The sequence below is a fragment of the Elaeis guineensis genome, chromosome 4 (assembly GCF_000442705.2).
Source record: "Elaeis guineensis isolate ETL-2024a chromosome 4, EG11, whole genome shotgun sequence".
NCBI classification, from domain to species: Eukaryota; Viridiplantae; Streptophyta; class Magnoliopsida; order Arecales; family Arecaceae; genus Elaeis; species Elaeis guineensis.
In genome coordinates, this window is record NC_025996.2 from 12,664,052 (window position 1) to 12,683,129 (window position 19,078).

The window sequence follows — 19,078 nt, forward strand, 5'->3', positions numbered from 1 at the left end:
TTGGCTGGCACTTTCCTACTGTTTTTAGAGAACAGAGGGGACTACAGATGGGCCTATGCTATACTTGATTCAGACTTATGCCATTACACTCCTGAAAAAATCTTTGTGCACCACAGACAGTATAGAAAATCCGACGTAAAGCACACCATTTTATTTAATTGGTTCACATAGTCATCACTTTTCATCGTACATTAATATTTGTAGATCATCTTTTTGGTTCAAAAATTTTGTATGATGAAAATATTTCTATCTTTTAGTTATGGTATTTCTTCATAAAAATTATGATATCTCTTTAAAAAAATTGTGACGTTCTGATACTAAAAAAAAATCGAAGGCATTAATCTCTCCTATCAATATTTTCTGTCATTCGTGGTCTGAATTATGATTCCCAGAATGTCATAGTATATCATAGACAGAATGTTATAGTACATTATGGAGGAAAAAAAAAGATGATAAATATACATAAAAATAGAATTATGATATTTTTTCTTAAAAATTATGACATCTTTCATAAAAATTATGACATCCTAATACTAAATAAAAAATCGAAGGCAGGGTCATAATTTTTTGAAAAGATATCATAATTTTTGTGAAAAAATGTTATAATATATCATAATTTTTTTTAAAAAAAATAAAAATATCATAATTTTTTTGAAGGGGAGTGTCATAACCAAAGGATATGAGTATTTTCATCATACAATTTTTAAATGAAAAAGATGATTTGTAAGTATTAAATACGCATTGAAAAATGATAATAATATGGACCAATCAGATAAAATGATGTGCTCCACATCGAATTTTTATATTACTCATGGTGCACAAAAAATTTCACAAAGAATTTCTGTAACACTACTTGCCTCCCCTTAAGAAATCTTTTGAGATATTTTCTTATAATATTTCTAAATGATTTATCCATAAGAAAAATATTCAGGAAGAGAATAACAGAAGCCTTCAGATTATCAAAACTTTTAGTTGGGATGATGGTGTTGCACATGGCTTTCTTTCCCTCCCCTTCTTCATCTGCTGCCACTTGCGGTCCCACATTCCCTCCAATCCCATCCTCCCTCCGAAGCCTCTCCCAGACCCACCATCCCCGGCCGCTCCTCCTCTATTAAACCGTCCCCTCCCAACCCCATCGTCACCAGCTTCGGCCCCTCTGCCTCGCCCTCCTCAAAAGACAAAAGTTAGCCTCCTTCCAGCTCCCATTCCCTCCCCCCAAAGTCCAATCCCACCTGCGTCGACCCCTCCACGCCCCAACCCTCGCCCTCGCCCTCGCCCTCGCCCTCCACCCCTCTCCCCACCGTCGCCGCTGCCGCCGCCCCCCTTGTCTCTCAACCTCGACCTTAACTATCTCTTCCTCCTCTCCCGCCTTCTCCGCCGCCCTTTCATTTCAGAAGCCTTCCCCCTCCCTTCCAAGAAAACGCTGTCTTCGGCCCAAAGCTCTCCAATTCTTCGACTGGCTCGAGACCGATGGCAGCCAATTCCCCGCCACCACATCGACATCATTCTTTACAATGTCACGAAGAAGTCGGTACGCGCCGGCTGGCAGCACGCCTCGTCTCGCGCCTGCTACACAATATCACCTACTCCACCATCGTCACCTCCGCCAGGCGGTGCTGCCGGTTCGACAGGGTCATCGAGTGGTTCGAGAGGATTTACCGGACCTGCGTCATCCCCGATGAGGTCACCTACTCGGCCGTCCTCGTATGTTGAAATTTGGGCAAGAGGGAGGATGTGGTCACCCGTATGAGAGGACCCGGGCTGGAGGGTGGACGGCCGGACCCGGTCGCCTTCTCGGTGCTTCGTAAATTATTCGGTAAGGCTCGGGACTATGATGGGATTCAGTGTCTGTTACGGGAGATGAAGAGCCTCAGTCTACAGCGCGTTGTTGGAAGCAAAGCAAAGCAATGGATGGGGAAGGCTGGGAGGCCGGGGCTTCCAAGGAGAGCGGAGTACTACGATGAGTTGCATCTGTTTGATTCAATGCTTGGAGAAGTCTGGAATTCAAGACTTCCATGAAGCGTTGTAGGACCGGCTTTGTGGATGCTTGCTGTCGCTTGTGGGTTCGCACGAAGAAGGGGAGACGGGGATCTGTGCTCACATGTTTGGAGAAGGCTACTATTCAAGGCTGATTGGGTTGCTAAAAATGCTTTGCAAGGAAGGAGTTAGCTTCGATGAAGTTAAAAAGGGATTCCGGGGATGATGCTGACCGAGGAGACTCGGAGGCCGACAGACCTGATAGATTCATGTAGGAACCACAGCTTTTCTTCTTAAGTGGGCTCGTGAACTTTTGTGTCCTGTAACGTTCCATGAGATATGTCCAACTAACTTGCATTTAAAGAGATCTGATGGGTGGACCTGCAACCACTGACCTTTGGCGCGGCCCATACTGCTTTTGAAGAGTGGATGAATAATTTCTCAGATTCTGTGGAGAAGGAAGCGTTGCCTCGATCTGGAACCAATGGGTTCTTGCAGGGATCGGCCACTGCTTTTGCCTCACATTCCGAGAAATTGGCTGCAGCTTCTAGGCGGATGAACAAAGGAGTGGTAGTTTTGTTGCTCCGAGGGAGGATTTCACATCATGGGGTAAAGACCAGAGCTCTGTCTGCAATTTTTTTACTGTTTAATAAAAAAAATATAATCATAATTGTACTGTTTTCTATTAGCTTCTGAATGCAATCTTCTTTGGAAATGCAAAATCTAATGCAGATGATGCTCAAATTTCATGACTACCATTTGCTTTGATTGACCAGAACTCTAGCAGACACCTCATTGCGATATAAATGTTACATATTAGATAGCAGTAGAAAAGGTAGATATACCCTTTAAACTGATAATTCACTATATTACCCAATATGGAAGTAGAAAATGTTCTATTTCCTTCTCAGGGATGCCGCCTGAAGATTGTTTCTGATATTATAAAGTGCAGTAAGTCGCCACTTGTTATAGTATACATTGCAATGTCATATCTGAACACCTGTCCAGAAGTACTGGCAAAAGAATTTCTGGTCTATTAAATCTGCTTTTGATGGAACATGTCCAACAGATTACAGGGAATCACATGTAACAAAAGGGAGTGTCGTACACCTGTAAAAATATTTCCCACACTGAAAAAAACATTTTCACCTAAAAGCAGCAAAAAAGGGGGGGGGGGCAAAGCAATGCAGCAGGAGAATGGTTGCTGCCGAGCATTCCCATAAACAAGAATAAACTTCTCTTATGCACTGTCCCTAGGTATGTTCATCTTTTACACTGCAAGCCAATTTCCCTCCAGATTGATTGGCAACATCAACCAGCATGAACCCAAAAGCCACGCTGGTTTACCTGCATTTGATCTGTCTGTTGGAGCCTTCGCCTGAATAGATGACTTCCAGAACCCTTGGAAAATGGTTCACTGATAGATCATGCCTTACGATCAGAAGGACCCTTGGCTTCTTTACCATTTCGAGATCTGAATCAGCAATATGCTACTGGAAGTTGTATATGGTAGAAAACAAAGTGCATCTAGCTCTTGGCATGTCACACATATTTTCCTGAGGACTTCCATATTCTTCCTTCAAGAGATATGACCATAACTGTAACATCATCATGGTACTTTCGGCGGTCTCCTTGTGGTATGTCCAAGAGTTCATAGAAGTCCATACCTGCAATTTTGAGTGTCATTAGATAAATACAGCAGGGAACTGATGGTAAAGCATCTACCTCCGAGGCAAGAAGCAACCCCTGTCATTATTAAACATGAAAGATGTAACATCGTCTCCTATGAAAAAAAATCAGATGACAGAAGGGCTGTCTCTAATGCTCAAGGGCCTTAAGAATCCATAAGAGGAATATTTGAATTATATTGTTAACTGAACAATATATTAAATACTTGAGATGATTTACCACTTTTCTGGAATGATATGCTTTACTCATGATAATGCTGATGATAATCAGATTATCTAAGTACAATAAGTTCCTTGGATTGTGAAACACATATGGCTGGACTTGTCAATAACAATGGATCTATCAATGTGTTAAATTTTCAATATCGAATCTATGTACCTTGGACAGATTGTTTTTTGCCAGATGTATTGCTTGGAAAGCTTCCTTGCAAAATGCATTAAAAATGCCGGTGATGGGTTGGTGAAGAAGTATGAGTGATTTTATTGCAAGATCAAGCAAGAAATGAAGAGATTCACCTCGGACAATCTACCTTTTCGTATTACCAATAAGGATGGAGGAAAAGGGATTTCATAGAAGAAAAATATGAAAGTGATATTCAGCATGGACAAGGGCATAAACCTGGCTTGAGGTGATGGCTCTCAAGAAAGGTCGCTAAGACTTGGGAGGGTTTGAAATTCAAGATGAACAAAACAGTTAGGTTCAAAGTGTGTGCAATAGACAAAATCAGGTTTGCAGTAACTTTTAGCACAGGAGGCCAACTTCCAGAAAAGGTTCTAAAGAATTTGAAGAGGAGCCTAATTTTAGATCGCATGAGTCGGAGAATTAGGATGTGCAGGTAGTAGCTTAGTAGGACAAAAAGTTGGTCTAGATTATAGGGGTGCAGCGTGCATGAGGGTAGGGGTTCTGAGAGTTGCACAAAAGGTTGCACAATTTCCTTGTGCTAAGGAGAGTTAATCCTCAAAACTATAACCAGGAATGTTAGAAATTAGCTTGTAAGAAGTACTTCCGATAATATTATGATATCTGACCAAAAGATATATATTTGCATTATGAAGCAGTTTAAAACTGGAACCACTTTAGCATTTTGACATAGAACGGCCTTTTCCTTCACAGATTGTGTTCATGAAAAATTGGGCAGAGTGGCGAAATAGTGTGTCCATGGATGCAATATGTGGAGAGAACAAATAGTTCTGATAACAAGGTTTTCTCTGCAGAGCTAAAGGTATGCATACATGTACATATATAAGACACACACAGGCAGGTCTTTGGATTAGGTCATAAGATTGAAATCACAGGGCACCATAACAGACTTGGATGGAGGAATTTAGGGAAAAAAAATGAGGACACTTTTCATTTTGAGTTAGAAGTGGTGGTGAGCATATATCCATAGTGCCTGCCTTAATTGGACAAGATAAAGATTGTTATTTATCTTCATGCAAGAACAGATACAGACATGTCTAGTAAACTGATGACTTTTAGACTAATCATAAAAAATCAATCAAATACCAGATCAGAGGCAAAACCTAGATGTTCTACCAAAAGAACTGCAACAGCCATTGTTAGAATTATTAAAACAGTAAAATTAACAGACATTTTTAAACAGGTGAGAAGTTCAGAAACAAATCTAACCAGCTTTCTTTGCAGCACGAAAAAGAAGCTCCTCGATTAAACTTTGTGCAGGGTCTCCATCTGGGAACCTCTCCATGAAATTTTCAACATGCAAAACCACTTCCTCATTGCTCAGATACTGATACAGGCCATCGGAAGAGAGGACTAGAAATTGGTCACTTGAGCCCAGTTTATGGTGACAAAGCGAAGGCGTACAACTTATGTATGGTTCATTTCCAATGAACTCATTCCGGAACATCTCTAGTAATCCATCATTCCACTTAGCCTGTAATAAAATGCATATAAAAGATCAAGTCATCTCTGCATTACGGGGTCAGATCCTCCATATTAGAATCATATCAAAGGGAATCCTTATGACAGTCCATTTACCTGTTTGAGATATCCAGCCCCAAACGCTCGTGTGACCTTGAGACGCCCCTTCACTCTGTCATTGACAATACAGTGATTGTCTTCTGGATGTTCTTTCTTTATCCTGAGGACTTCCTGCAGGAGCCAATCCGTGAAACAAAAAGAGATTATGTACATGTGTGAATAAAAGCGGGAAACATTTATAAACCAATATTCTCATTCAATATAAGAGCTACCAGAGATAGCCATGAACTCCGTATTCTCATTTGACACAAGCCAAAGCCAGTATTAACATGAATCACAATCATGCACGCATCAAACAAAAGCTAAATTCAATCACAAAATCAATATCCTCATTCTATACGAGTGCTAGATTCATTCATAAATTATGTATTCTCATTCTACACAAGTGAAAGGTAATGTTCGCATATATGGAAAGGTCATTGACACAGCTATGAACTACATTGTAACTCGTGAAGTCTTTATTGAATTTTACGAAGGAATTCTCAAAGAACCTCTTACTTTCACCCAAACATAAATGAAGCACACGCTTAGATGTATCCCACCTTACGAACAGACCAGATTGTTGAGTTTGTTTAGTTCATAGGAATGAAACGTTATTCCTTTTTCTCCGTTAATGAATCTCAATTTCTTCTCTCACTTTCAATAAGCATAGTAAGGAAAAAGAAATATGTAAAAAATGATGTACTAAATGCATGTTCTCTTATGCGAACCTACTTCCTCAATGCTCGTACTGTGATCAGTGGAAAGCTGCAATGCCACCAACTCTGTGGCTTCTCGACCCAGTGTCTCAATCTCCACATCCATCTCACTCCCTTCAACCACTTGATCCTGTCCGGTAGCAATGCCCTCCTCATCCCTCGTCCCCTCTGTTCCTTGAGGCCTATACTGAGCCACAATTGCACGGCTATCTCCTACATTCATCACATACACATCGTCATCCCTCATCAGCAACACCAGCAGGCACGAGCCCATCAGCGCCAGCTCGGGGTTGCAGTCCATGGCCCTATCCGTCATCTCCAAGAAAGCCAGCTCCGTGACTTGCAACGCCCGCGAAAGAGCCCTCAGCACCAAATCATGATCAGCCACGGGCCCGGCCTTCCTCCGTCTGCGGCTACCACGCTCGGTGACATCTCTTTCTCGAGTCCCTTTCGGCTTCTCCTCTGATTCATACCTCCACCTTGGAAACCACCGCAAGCTCCCAAATCCATCCCTCAGCCTGGACAGAGAGAACGCGAACCGTCCCGAGCCGGAGAAGTCCAGTTCCCCATCCCCATCCCCTTCGGCTTCTGCCAGTAATTCCCAAAGGCGCCTCCCAGCTTTGGAATCCTCCTGAGAGGTGACCTTTCTATCAGCCCCCTCTTCTGAGACCGCCTCCTCTTTCTCTTCCACTTCCTCCCAGAATAGCCCCCGGAGCTCGTCGAAAACCGAGCGGTAGAGGTTGCCCACAAGGAATTCAGGGGCTTCGGGCCCGTTGAAGCCGTCGTAGATCCCGACGAAGAGCCACCGGTGCTCCTCCGACACGACCACGTGGACCCGATCCTCCCCGGCCTTCCCGTGGGCCCACTGGACATTCCCCCCGGCAGTGGCGGCCGGAGGGGGCGCGTCGCCGGGTTCGCTCCGTCGGGCGGTGAAGTTCCGGAGGGGGACCACCCAGGGGCGGCGGTTTTTCTCCGAGAGGCTCCGCCGGAAGAGGGATGGCTTCCGGAGCCTCCTCGAGATACCCCGGCTCTTCTTCTTCACGAGCGGGCCGGAGAAAGGCACGGCATCGAGCGGGCCCGAGAGCGCCCGCCGCTCGATCGGCCCGGAGAGGAAGAAACCCCGATCGAGCGGCCCCGACGCGGGCCCCCCGCCGCCGCCGGAGAGCTGGAGGGGGATGGCGGAGAAGGATCCAGAGCTCCGGAAGCCGGCGGCCTGTGACCGGACGGCGACGGCGTCATAGACCGGGAGGGGGGCGGAGGAGTTGGCAGAGACGGAGGCGCCGGAGATGGTCTTGAAGGCGGTCTCGGCGGCGGCGGCGCCGGCTGCGCCAGCGGAGGACGAGGCGGAGGAGGAGCGGGAGTGGGCGGGCGTGGCGGAGCGGACGTAGCAGAAAGAGTGGCCTAGGGCCTCGTCCAGCGGCCCCGAGAATTCCGGCGGTCTCTCCTCGCGGGCACCGGCGGGCCTCAGGCACGGCACGCGGATGAGACGGGAGGCGCCGCTCCCCATCACATTTGAACGTTCTCTCTGGATAGGTTTTCCTCCTCCTAGCCGTGGTCCTTTATTGGCCTTATTTTCTCTTCATTATTTTATCATTTATTCTAATTTTACGCTAATTTTTTAATTAGAAAAAATGGCAGAAGAAAACGAGTGCGAGCTTGGCTCTCCGCTGCTGGTTTTTTCCTGCTCTTCCTCTGTTCACCTCTTCGGCACGATGCCGACGTGGCGCGGTGTACGATGACGTGGCAAGAAGCATGGGGTCAACGTTGTTCGGCTTTTGTCGCCCCCGGCTTTCCACGAATTTACGCCAGTGGCAGTATTTCATGAACAGGAGTTGCATCTTTCGGGAGAAAGAAGGATTTTCCCTCCTTCGCGCGAATCCACCGTTAGAATGCTTTGAGAGACGAGATCCAACGGTCGACATCCCGAAAGAAGATCTATCATTCTTTCGGGCGAAAGATACAACCCGAACCCGTATTTCATTTTCTTTACGTCTGACGACGAGACCGAGGAGGAAAACGGAGCCCAGGGCCCAACCACTCGCACCAGCATCTCCGCGGCACGTGTGAACGTACCAACCCCATCCGACGGCCGAGATGGGAGATCAGAGGCGACGTCGGGGTCACGGAGTCAATGGGCACGAGACTTTGTCGCATCCTTATCTGAAACTAAAAAAAAAAAAAAAAATCCGGGACGGAATTCGACGAAAAAGAAAATGGAATTGGCGCCAGTTTGGAAGAAATCGTTTCCCAGAAGCCACCTGCCCGAATCCGTTTCCCTTCCAGCAGGTGGTAACCACCGCGGTGAGTTCTGGCAGGCCTGCAAGTCAATTGAGTTCAGTGGCCGCTTTGCGCTGCCCCCACCGCAGAACTCCGTTTCAGTTTCGTACTTTTCGTTTCAGTGATCTGAGCGGAAGCCCGGAAAAGGACGAGAACCCGAGGGCAGGTCGGGACAAAACGGAGGAGCAGACGGTGTAGTCGACTTACAGGCCTTCTTTCCGTTTCTCCAACGTGACATTGGGGGTAAAGAGTAGAACACAGCTGCCCTCCAGTACCCACGGCTTCAACCGCCCACCACTCGAGATTAGGGGGAATTAATTAGTGGACCAGTAGTGGAGGTTAAGTGAACTAATGCGGGAGCTTTTGGGTTTTGGTGGGCCCGGGCGGCACACCGGTGGGGTCAAAAGGGTTGACCGGTCAGGGGTGGGAGGGAGATAGGATATGGAGGTGTCAATGGAACAGCTTTCCTTTTTGTCTGCTTCCCGCCAGTAACGTTATTTATTGGGGAATCTTGGACTTTCCATGGTCACAGCATTAGAATATCAAAATGGAGTTTCTGAAAGATGGCAGGATTATACGATGGGAACCAGTGTTAATAGAAGAGCATCCAAAACAAATAAAAAAGAGGAAGCGGACCAACGGGCAGAAGGAGAATCGGAGGACCAAGTGCTTCCCCACCCAAAAAAAAGGAGAAAGTGCTGGGCATGTGCAATACACGTGAAGGAAAGAAGGACTTGGTTGTGTTTAATCTATCCTTTTATTACAAGAAACTCTGTCATACGATGTTTAAATGCAAAAGGAGACTATGGAGGAAGCGTTTAAAAAAGCTAGATTTGTATGCATAAGATAAGCATGAAAACAAAAAACAGATGGGTCATGGAGCTGCAAACTTGCTGACCTTATAAATTAGTGAGATGTAGTGGGCATTGTATATTTATTGAGGACAGACAACCAAGAGCTAGTTTTGTGCTCGCTTTTCTTTTCTCATTCTAACATTGCAGTCGCTATGCATTGCAAATAGTCAGATCACAATTTCCACATAGGCAGCACTAGTGCATAAAGAATTTCACAATTAAACCGTTACCATATTCACAAAAATATATAATAGTCAAAAACTAGAGAGGTTTAGGAATATACATCTTACTTACCAAAAACTATAAATATGTCTGGCACGTTAATTATATTTCTAAAGAAAGTGATCAAATGACCCTCACTATTCTCTTTGAAATATTCAAATTGTTATTAATTAAGTAATCAAGGGATGCAAAATAATGTAACTAAATCAGTTTAATTTCTCATCACACCATATCTGATATTTGAAAGAAAAATTATTGACTTGTCATATTATATGTGCGCATACACTTATGTACGAGCGCATGAACATATATGTATGTATGCATATATACAGGGAGTGGCCTTTTCAATTTGCATCAAAAAAATTAGCTTAGTAATTCTCTTCAGCAAATGACATCTTTGTCTGATTTTGTATTTTCCATGCCTGCATCAGAATATTTCGCCATTTCATAAATACAATCAAGGCATTATAAATTGACGTAATTAGTACATTGTGCTAGTTAGTTGTGCATTCTTAAGCATATTCCTATGGTTTGACAAATGCAGTTAACACGTAAAAAGTAACATAATCAATGAAAGAAACATGCACTGCACTATAGTCATCCATATGTGAAAGTATTTCTATTATTTGATAGATGCAATCAATGCACTAGAATATGAAATAATCAATATAGGACAAAGATACATTTATTGCATTAACTATATCCCTAAAATGACAAAAATACCCACCTCTGTAAAATTATGGTGTATAATTTATAAACGTAAAATTTCATTTGTAGTAGGAACAACAAAGTTATTTATTTCATTGGAAGTAATCATCACCTATTAATCATTAGTGATGCTAAATATTGAGGAAATCATTAAATGTCCAACCAAATGTCTCCTTCATATCTAATAGATAGAAGGTATATATCAAGACAAAGTAACTACCATGGCCTTTATGTATGTCCTTGCTTGTTGATAAAGGATAAGTCCAAATGACCCATCTAATTACTTATACAGATGCAATTCAATCTACCATGCGCATTATGGTAAATGTATTGGATGAAATGCATTCACATTGTTCTCAAAAAAAAAAAAAAAAAGATCATGATATATAATAATTATCATTCAAATTTCTACTTATAGTCTATTGTTAAATAACAAAAAAAGAACCAAAACTAAACATATGTGTTCATCCATTTTAGTTGAGCATCTCAAATTCGTCGATAACTTGAACCTGGAGGACCCAGCAAAAGACTGATGAGATTCAGTCCCAAGGCCTTCATAGCTGGTCTCACTCGTCTGCAAGTCTGCTCCTGAGAGCTATCGTGGTCATCCTCGAATTCCACACCCCTGGCCTCTTCCCTGAGCTGCAAGATGGAAAGGAAGAACAAACAGACTCCATTATAACAAAATATCATTGCGTCCTCACCCTACAATATAAAAGTATAACACTAGGAACTTATCAGCAACAAATGTTAAAGTACATGATGGAGGGGGGAAAAAAAAGAAAGTGATAGTGGACTTTATAGAGGGAAGAAGAGAGATATTGGTGTGAATTAACCTAGAGTAATGGAAGATAGGCTAAAAATTATAGTTAGAGATTGCCACTGGCCTTTAATGATATTTTTCCCACGAGCAAGAAATGCTAAAAATGCCCCTATATTACATGCATAAAGTGGTATCTAGAAGCTCATGTTCAAAATTCAACTCTGAGTCACCATGGCGTTTGGCATGTCTTTTGGGGTTATTGTTGCTGCAAAAGTGGCAAGTAGCCAGACACCACTACACCACATATTGTTTGTCCTGGCACAATTATAATTTCAAGACCATACTTTGGGGCTTTGGAAAGAACTTTGTCATGGAAAGGGTATTGTGGCAAGAGCAATGGCTATCGTTGGAATAAAATCAGGAAGTTGTTTAGGGTCATGGTGGCTCTTGTAATTCCGGACTAGATTTTGTGGCAAGAGCAATGGCTAGAGCAATGGAAAGCACATTGTAAGAATTATGAAGTTTGCACTAAAAATCATACAGGATTGAGATAATAATTTGTCAAAATCATCAACAAAATTGGCTCGATGACTTGACCCGAATGGTGTTGGAATGGGCAAGCTTATACCTGTGGGTGCGCATGGATTATATGTTGGAAAATCATCTTGATGCATAGTATTTTTCTCCTCGAGAAACATAAAAAAGCGTACCGATAAAAATCCTGAAAAAATAATAAATTCCAATTGACCAGATATAGAAACCCATGTCTTTGTGGCAAAATTTGTCTGTGTTATAAAATTAAAGAAAAATTCTGCCAGCCTAATTGTACTGCAGGTCGGCTTTGATATATATGTCCAAGATAGATGTATACAGAGTTATAATGGGACCAGACCTAGGCAGCACAAATGACAACTTTTCAACAGACCCGTCCGAAGCCCTAGCCCAGTACAATATGAATTATATCTCTGTAAGGTATAGACTGTAACTCCATCTTAATCCTCAGTAACCCAAGCCTGAAAGCATCTATTGTCCTATATTCTCCTTCTTAATTATAAATGACATCTGTTACCAAAAAAAAATTACAAATGACATCAAACCTGAACAAATTCCTATCCACCATCACCAAGATATAAGCCATCAAACTCCAACTCCTCTCTCTCTCTCTCTCTGCAGACAATCAAGTGGATGCTCATGTGGTTCAGAGATTGTTCCTCTAATAAAAGGAAAAGAAAATCAGTCCCATTTCCACAACCATGCCTTTCAGAGAACATAGATGAAAACAACCATATAATCCTTCTTTATGCCAACAAACTCTACATATGAAAATCCTCATCTCATAGTAGAAAAAGATGTTACATCCAGAGGAATATTCAAGGTGCCCCGCGGGCAAGGGACTGAATGTAAGTTTGAAAGTTGCTTTGCTAACTGACAAACAAAGAAATCTACCGTCTCATTATTCTGTTAGACAATTAGTGGGAATTCATCAGTAGAACTACATCGTACCACCAAAGATGCACGAAGAAGATGTAAGGCAGGTGAGAGTTAAGGGTATGTGCAAGCAAGAGTTGGATCTTCATTACTGGTGTTCATCATAAATTAGTTAAAAAAAGAGAGAGAAAGAAATCATTGCTCATTTTTTTTCATGCTCTAGCAAGAATAAGAATACATGGTTTTTATCAAGATTGCCTGCTGGATAATTTGATAAAGTCTCCTGATGTTGATATTCTTTCCAAATTATGGCAACCTTGGCTTAGCTCTCTTATATCTTTGCTAAAAAGAGAAACAAAATACAATGAATTATAAAAATTACGAGCACACTTATGATGTAACAATAAACTTAACATCTTATTCTTTGAAGTCATAACCATTTATATCAAAATAAGCAGAGAGTCCATACCAACATTATCAAAAAATAAAATTACAAAATAGGACATGATCCATAGAATCTCACATATTAACCCATCATAATAGTACAATATATATTTCAGACCCTATGTTTCCATACAAAAATGAAGCAAGGGTTATTGGAAATGTTAGCATCCCGTATTCTGAAACTTGAACTAAGAGTGGCAAATATTACACTTTTCATTTTATGAGGGTTGGAGTGCAGTTATCTTTATTTTTCTGACACTGCTCTCCTTTAAAATAGGCCCAACATTATCAGCGGCTTTTATTGGTTTTCTCCTTCCAGGTCCTTGTAGCAAACCTCACCTACTTGACTGATAAGGCAAACATGAGAAACGAGAAAGATTCTACATGTCACAAACCACAATGTTAACTATTTACCTAATGGCTAAACTTGGTACTAATACTAAAATATTAAAAATCCAAAAATGAATTCATACTTAAGAAATGTAAAAGGAGCATGGTGGTGGAAAGTATAACAAGGAGCTGGGTGGTTTGCGTAGACTATAGAAGAAAAAGAGGGCCACGGATTCCAAGGGAAAAAAGATTGCAGTGAGCCCTTTGTGGACTCGAGTCTAGAAAATGAACCTAGTTGAATAGAGAGTATAAGAAAAAAAGGGGACTCTTAGGCTTACATCTGGTGTTGTGACAAGGATTCAGCTGCGGCAGTCAACCAGGTTGTCCTCTAGTTTGTGCATGCTTCATTCTCAACGATCTAAGGACAAACAAAAGCAAATAGGTAAGTAATGGTAGAATGTAAATTGTGCATATCAAAATATTTCAAACCCTTGGCTGTTTTGTAGTTTAATTTTGAATCGGGCCTAGGTTTTTTCATAACCTGCTTCAACATTGTTCTGCAATTCAGATCGAAGGAGAGCCTGATACTGCAGCTCCCGTGCCAGAATCCTTCCATGAGATTGCTTGACTCTACTGATGATAAACACCTTTGGTCTTACCCTTAGGCTTTGAGTGGAGGAAGAGGTGCATGAACTCACATGACCAAGCTCCATAGTCTCTGTTGATATAATAATTTTTCAATTTATAGCCAGAAAATAATATATTCCACAAATTTGCTATAAAAAAAGATAAAGTTATTAGTAAAACTATAATGAAGGTAACTGATGTGGTGGAAAAGAGTTGTGGAGAGACAAGGGATGAAATGGGCTCTTTATGAGCTTCTCTGAGTCAGTGGCATCTAGAAAATAAAAACCGCCGTCTAATTGATATAATAATTTTTCAATTTATAGCCAGAAAATAATATATTCAACAAATTTGCTATAATGAAGGTGACTGATGTGGTGGAAGAGAGTTGTGGAGAGACAAGAGATGAAATGAGCCCTTATGAGCTTCTCTGAGTCAGTGGCATCTAGAAAGTAAAAATTGCCATCTAAAAAAACTGTTTTTGTGGATATACAGACTTAGCATCATTCACCTAGTATCCTTCATGTATAATACATTCAAGGAGGTGTCATGGTACTTTTTTATAATTTTTTATAAAAAGATGGGAGACATCTTGACCGCCCAATAAATGAGGCTATTTAGGAGAATTCATTTTTAGCAGGTTAACAACTGGTTAAATACAAGTTATCAATTTTTTCTTTTTATTATTTTTTCTAAACAAGAAAATATTCCATTATTTGCTATGCTTATTTTTTTTATTATTTTTTTTTGAAAGAGATTATTTTATTATTCTCTCCTACCTTGGCCTTGATGCCTTTTGTGCTCCGACAACATAAGCGGTGGGTGGTAGCACTGGAAAGGACAGGCGAGGAGGAAGAGGTGGCGACACCAGAGAGGGAGAAGAGGAGGGAGTGGAGGTGGCGAAGGAGACCAATGAGGAGAACTTGCTTGTACATCGAGAGGTTGAGGACTGTGAGGTCCTCGAATCACGACTCCATCGCACTTTGGTGGCGCATCTCGATGAGGGAATGAGAGAGGAGGGCAAGCTCGGTGATGGTAGGCTAGGATCAATGTCCTCCCTCCTCTCCACCCTTCTTTAAGGATCAAATTCTACGGAAATTTTGGCAAGAGCTTCCTCCCTGCCTACCTCCTCCGCCACCTCCACACCCTTCTCCCCTCCCTCTTTAGCATTGCCGCCTCTTCCTCCTCCTAGCTTGCCTCCTCCCTACCCTTCCTCTCTAGTGACAATGTAGCCACCACCACTGCCATCCACCACCCAAGCCTCGGAGATCTGCTCCTCCTCCTCCTAACATGATAGTACTCCTCTTCCTCCTTGCATAACCCTCCTAGGCATCAACAAACAGGGCTGAGAGTGAAGGTTGTTTGAGAAAAGGCCATGGAGTTCGAGAGAATTACTAAATTTGCCATCCTCTTCAATATTAAAATAACCTTGAAAGTTAATATATTTACCGCACCAGCCATGCATGTAACCGGCTACAACCAGTCACCAGTAGACAAATCTAAGTTGTCCATGTTAAGTCGGATGGATAGGGATAGGATAATGATAAAAAGACTCAAATATCCTTAGGTGTACCGTAGAAAAATCCTACATATCATCATCACCATCAATGATTATTTGCTTGTATCAAGAAATATGAAATTAAGAAATAGGAGAAAACAAATCTTCCCCACTACAGAGCACTACAATAGTAAAACCATATTAAGTATAGGCTTATCAATTCCATGAATACTTAAAACAAATAGGCATCCCAAATTAAAATTTGGGATGATGGTCTTTTCAATACTAGAATATTCGTTCATGCTAAATTCTAGAACCAAATGGAAAAGGTTAGTTATAAATTAGATTTACAAGATCAAATGTTATACTAAAACTAGTTACCTCTATGATGCTTGGCACAACCTCTGAGATGAGGCATTGGTGATCTCACACATGAGGCAGCTCCTTATGTTATGAAGCCAGAAAACTATGAAGTCCTCCATCTCATAATCGGATATCTTTCGACAATAAGAAACATGTTGATAACTGATCTCCACTATACCTACAATAAAGAATATATGCAAAGGAATGAAGAGGATTGAGGATAGGCTGGCTATTATGTTGGGTTTTGTATAGGGAAAGAGGAAGGGTTGTTGGTGCAGACAGAACAAGGGTGAGCATTAATTCCAAAAACTCAAAAAGGCTCCTCTCCTGCACATGACATTGTACAATGTAGAAGGTGCAAAGTCTTTGTAATGTTCATTTGTCAAAAAGGTCACTTGTATTTTTAAAATGAAGCCCTATAACGTCCTCATTAAGTAGTTGGATGTAACATTTCCTTCGCCATTTATGAGTTGGTAAGAAAGAGGGAATATTAGTTGACGAATTCCTTTCTTCACAAGGTTTATACAATGAGGTGTCACCAGGCATTGTGCTCAATAGTGACAATGGTATGCAACATCCCTGTTGTCAGAAATCTTCCCCTGACATCTAAAACTAAAGTTTTCTAATGTCCCATGTAGATACTCCCAGCTGCAACAGGGTGAAATAACTTCCTTGGTTAGTTGCAATTAACCAATCCCACTTGGTCCAACCTAAACCTAGAAACTAATCATACCTGATCATAGACAATCATATCCAAATCTTGCTTACCCTCGTCTAACGCAAGTTCAACTGACCTAATCCTTGACCAAAACACATGCACACAAAAAGTCTAAAGACCTACATTTGCAGTAAGACTGAACCCATGGTGACCTGACATAGGCTTAGACTAGACCTGATTATAATGACCACACCAACACCACCCATTATATCCTCAACCCCTTTGTTTGGTATAGGTGCACAACATGAAGAAATTCTATTACATGGGGTGTGCATCTTACTAAAACCAACCCCTCCTTCAGCCTCCATCATCCTTCCCTTGGGGCCATCTGCTTTTTAGTTTGACGGGTAGCACCCTGGCAAGCCTTCATGTCATTATTCTCTATAGCTCCTTCCATATGTCAATAGAAAATCTCTAGATAGGAATCAGACAAGTTCGTGGAAGTTCAAATCTTTCACAATATGTACATTTAAGTCCAATATGTAGGTAGAACCCATTTTCATAGGAAAATAACACCAAAGTATCTAGCTACCTCTTTCTTTAAAAAAAAAAATTGAGAAATATAGTAGGGATGCCACTACTGGGGTTTGAACCTCGAACCTCTTCTAGTTCCAAGTGAAGAGAGATACCAACCAGCTGAGATAAGGCTGGACATGCCTCTTTCTTTTGTTCATCCCTCCTTACAGATTAAACTTGGAAAACAAAAAAACCAACGATCCAGTGTTCACGATCATTGACTACTACTTTGAAAGAAAAGAGGATGGCCATGTTTATCATTCAACAATCAATTAGACGTCATGAACACAGGGATCAAGGACATGTTGACCTAATTGGAAGATGTTTCTCATGTAAAAAGAGGGGGAAGTCTACCGCTTCTTCACAACCATTCCCTCAACTTTTATAAGGTTATCATAGAAACTATAACCACATGTTCTTTCTCATATGTCAATAATATTAATCTCCTTCTTTGGTAAACCCAGTTTTGTTAAAGCAAAAAGGAGCTGGTTTACCTAGAGGCAGAAGCAAGGGTTTGCCTGGCGAAGTAGTAAATGCAAATATGAGAAGTTATAAGTGTGAAAAAAGGAAAAACATACAGTCTCGTTATACTACTCTTAGACAATGCCTCACAATTCATTGGTAGAATTTTGTTCATGAAGTACAGTTAAGCATGAAGAAGCGTGAGAGGCATGTGAGAGAAAAGGTATGTTACATAAAAAGTTGGACATTATTACAAACATTGATCATAAATTAGGGGGAAAAATAAGAAGAAAGCATAATTAGCTTTTCCAAGCTCGGCAATTATAAGATGGCAGATAACTTCAGATACAAAGCACCACATTATAAACCAAGCGATTAACCCCTCTTTTTTTTTTTTGTAGATTAACCTAAAAATTAATTGCACACTTCTAAGCATGAAAAGAAATGGAAAAACAGAGGCTAATGAAAGTATTGTAATACAATCTCCCATTTCTGATGCCTAGTTCAACAACCAATCACAAAGAAAAGATTATAAGTATATCGAACGTTACCAATAGAAGATCCTAGGCCGAGTATAAAAATAAGAAGAGATCACATATGAAAAATTGGAAGTGGAATGACTAAAAAAAGGAAACTTGGATTTACCGAAAACGAATTGAGAGGGATAAAAAAGCGATTTAAATGGGTTAGGCGGCCGTCGAGAGGCGGAAGAAAGAGGAGAAAGATTGAGAGAAGAAGAGGCGAGACCGCCGAGATCCCGACCGCCGGCGGTGGTGGACGAGGGATAGCCGGTTGGACAGTCGCTTCATCGGGGTCCACCCCTCCCGTCGGAGAAATTATTGGCGGAACCTGGTCCAAAGTAGACCGTGGATAATTTGGTACTTAGGACGAGGGAACGCGATTAAATATACCGTGACGCGTATTGTTAAGGAGGAAAAAAGTATTAAATACATAGTAATACGTATGCAAGGAGGAAAAAAAATAAATAAATTATTTAGTGTAGAGCGTAGACCGATCCAGCTAATAATTGATAGAGTCTGATTATATATATATATATATATATATATAAATAAATTAATAAAAACTTCTCATTTGAATTTAAATTTAAAAATAAATTCTCTTTCATTTTTAATTTAAAATTTAAATAAAATTTTTATCTAATTTATATATATATATATATATATAATATATAATAATATATATATATATATATATATATAGACACATATGAAATAGATCCATACAAAATTAATATGTAGAAAACCACAAACTGAATATAAAATTTCTTATGCGGTAAGAAGATCTGCACAAAAATTATTATGCATGAACAGTACTTGATGTTGGCAAATTATTTATGCAGCAGCAACACCATCATAAATTGATTTAAACCAAATGAGATACCGAATGTCTATATCTATATTTATCTTATTTGATAAATATAAATATAGATACAGATATTATTTAGATATAAAAATTTATATCTATATTTATTTTAAATGATATACA

At 40.8% G+C, this 19,078-nt stretch overlaps 1 protein-coding gene, 2 long non-coding RNA genes and 1 pseudogene across 3 annotated transcripts; 2 read left to right on the forward strand and 2 right to left on the reverse strand.

Annotated features, from left to right (window-relative positions):
• Nucleotides 1-907: 907 nt before the first annotated feature.
• Nucleotides 908-2,699, forward strand: LOC109505756 (uncharacterized; annotated as a pseudogene).
• Nucleotides 2,700-2,991: 292 nt separating this feature from the next.
• On the reverse strand, nucleotides 2,992-7,872 carry LOC105043847 (probable protein phosphatase 2C 26). The gene is made up of 4 exons (XM_010921568.4): nucleotides 6,382-7,872; nucleotides 5,665-5,778; nucleotides 5,296-5,560; nucleotides 2,992-3,644 (listed from the first exon to the last, which is right to left on the reverse strand). Exons 1-4 carry the CDS (start codon nucleotides 7,870-7,872, stop codon nucleotides 3,520-3,522), a joined length of 1,995 nt encoding a protein of 664 aa, XP_010919870.2. The 3' UTR covers nucleotides 2,992-3,519.
• On the forward strand, nucleotides 7,762-9,629 carry LOC114914091 (uncharacterized). Its single transcript, XR_003800702.2, has 2 exons — nucleotides 7,762-7,898; nucleotides 7,992-9,629. It is a non-coding gene; the product is annotated as an uncharacterized lncRNA (long non-coding RNA).
• A 323-nt stretch (nucleotides 9,630-9,952) lies between these two features.
• On the reverse strand, nucleotides 9,953-18,444 carry LOC105043849 (uncharacterized). The gene is made up of 6 exons (XR_003800700.2): nucleotides 18,218-18,444; nucleotides 15,895-16,054; nucleotides 13,933-14,109; nucleotides 13,730-13,809; nucleotides 10,936-11,068; nucleotides 9,953-10,140 (listed from the first exon to the last, which is right to left on the reverse strand). It is a non-coding gene; the product is annotated as an uncharacterized lncRNA (long non-coding RNA).
• Between the last annotated feature and the right edge of the window lie 634 nt (nucleotides 18,445-19,078).

Coding starts and splice junctions, on each gene's coding strand:
- LOC105043847 (XM_010921568.4), bottom strand. CDS start 7,872: ATGGGGAGCGGCGCCTCCCGTCTCATCCGCGTGCCGTGCCTGAGGCCC. Junction 5,779..6,381: donor ACAGTACGAGCATTGAGGAA/GTAGGTTCGCAT, acceptor TGGCTCCTGCAG/GAAGTCCTCAGGATAAAGAA. Junction 5,561..5,664: donor GGGCTGGATATCTCAAACAG/GTAAATGGACTG, acceptor ATTTTATTACAG/GCTAAGTGGAATGATGGATT.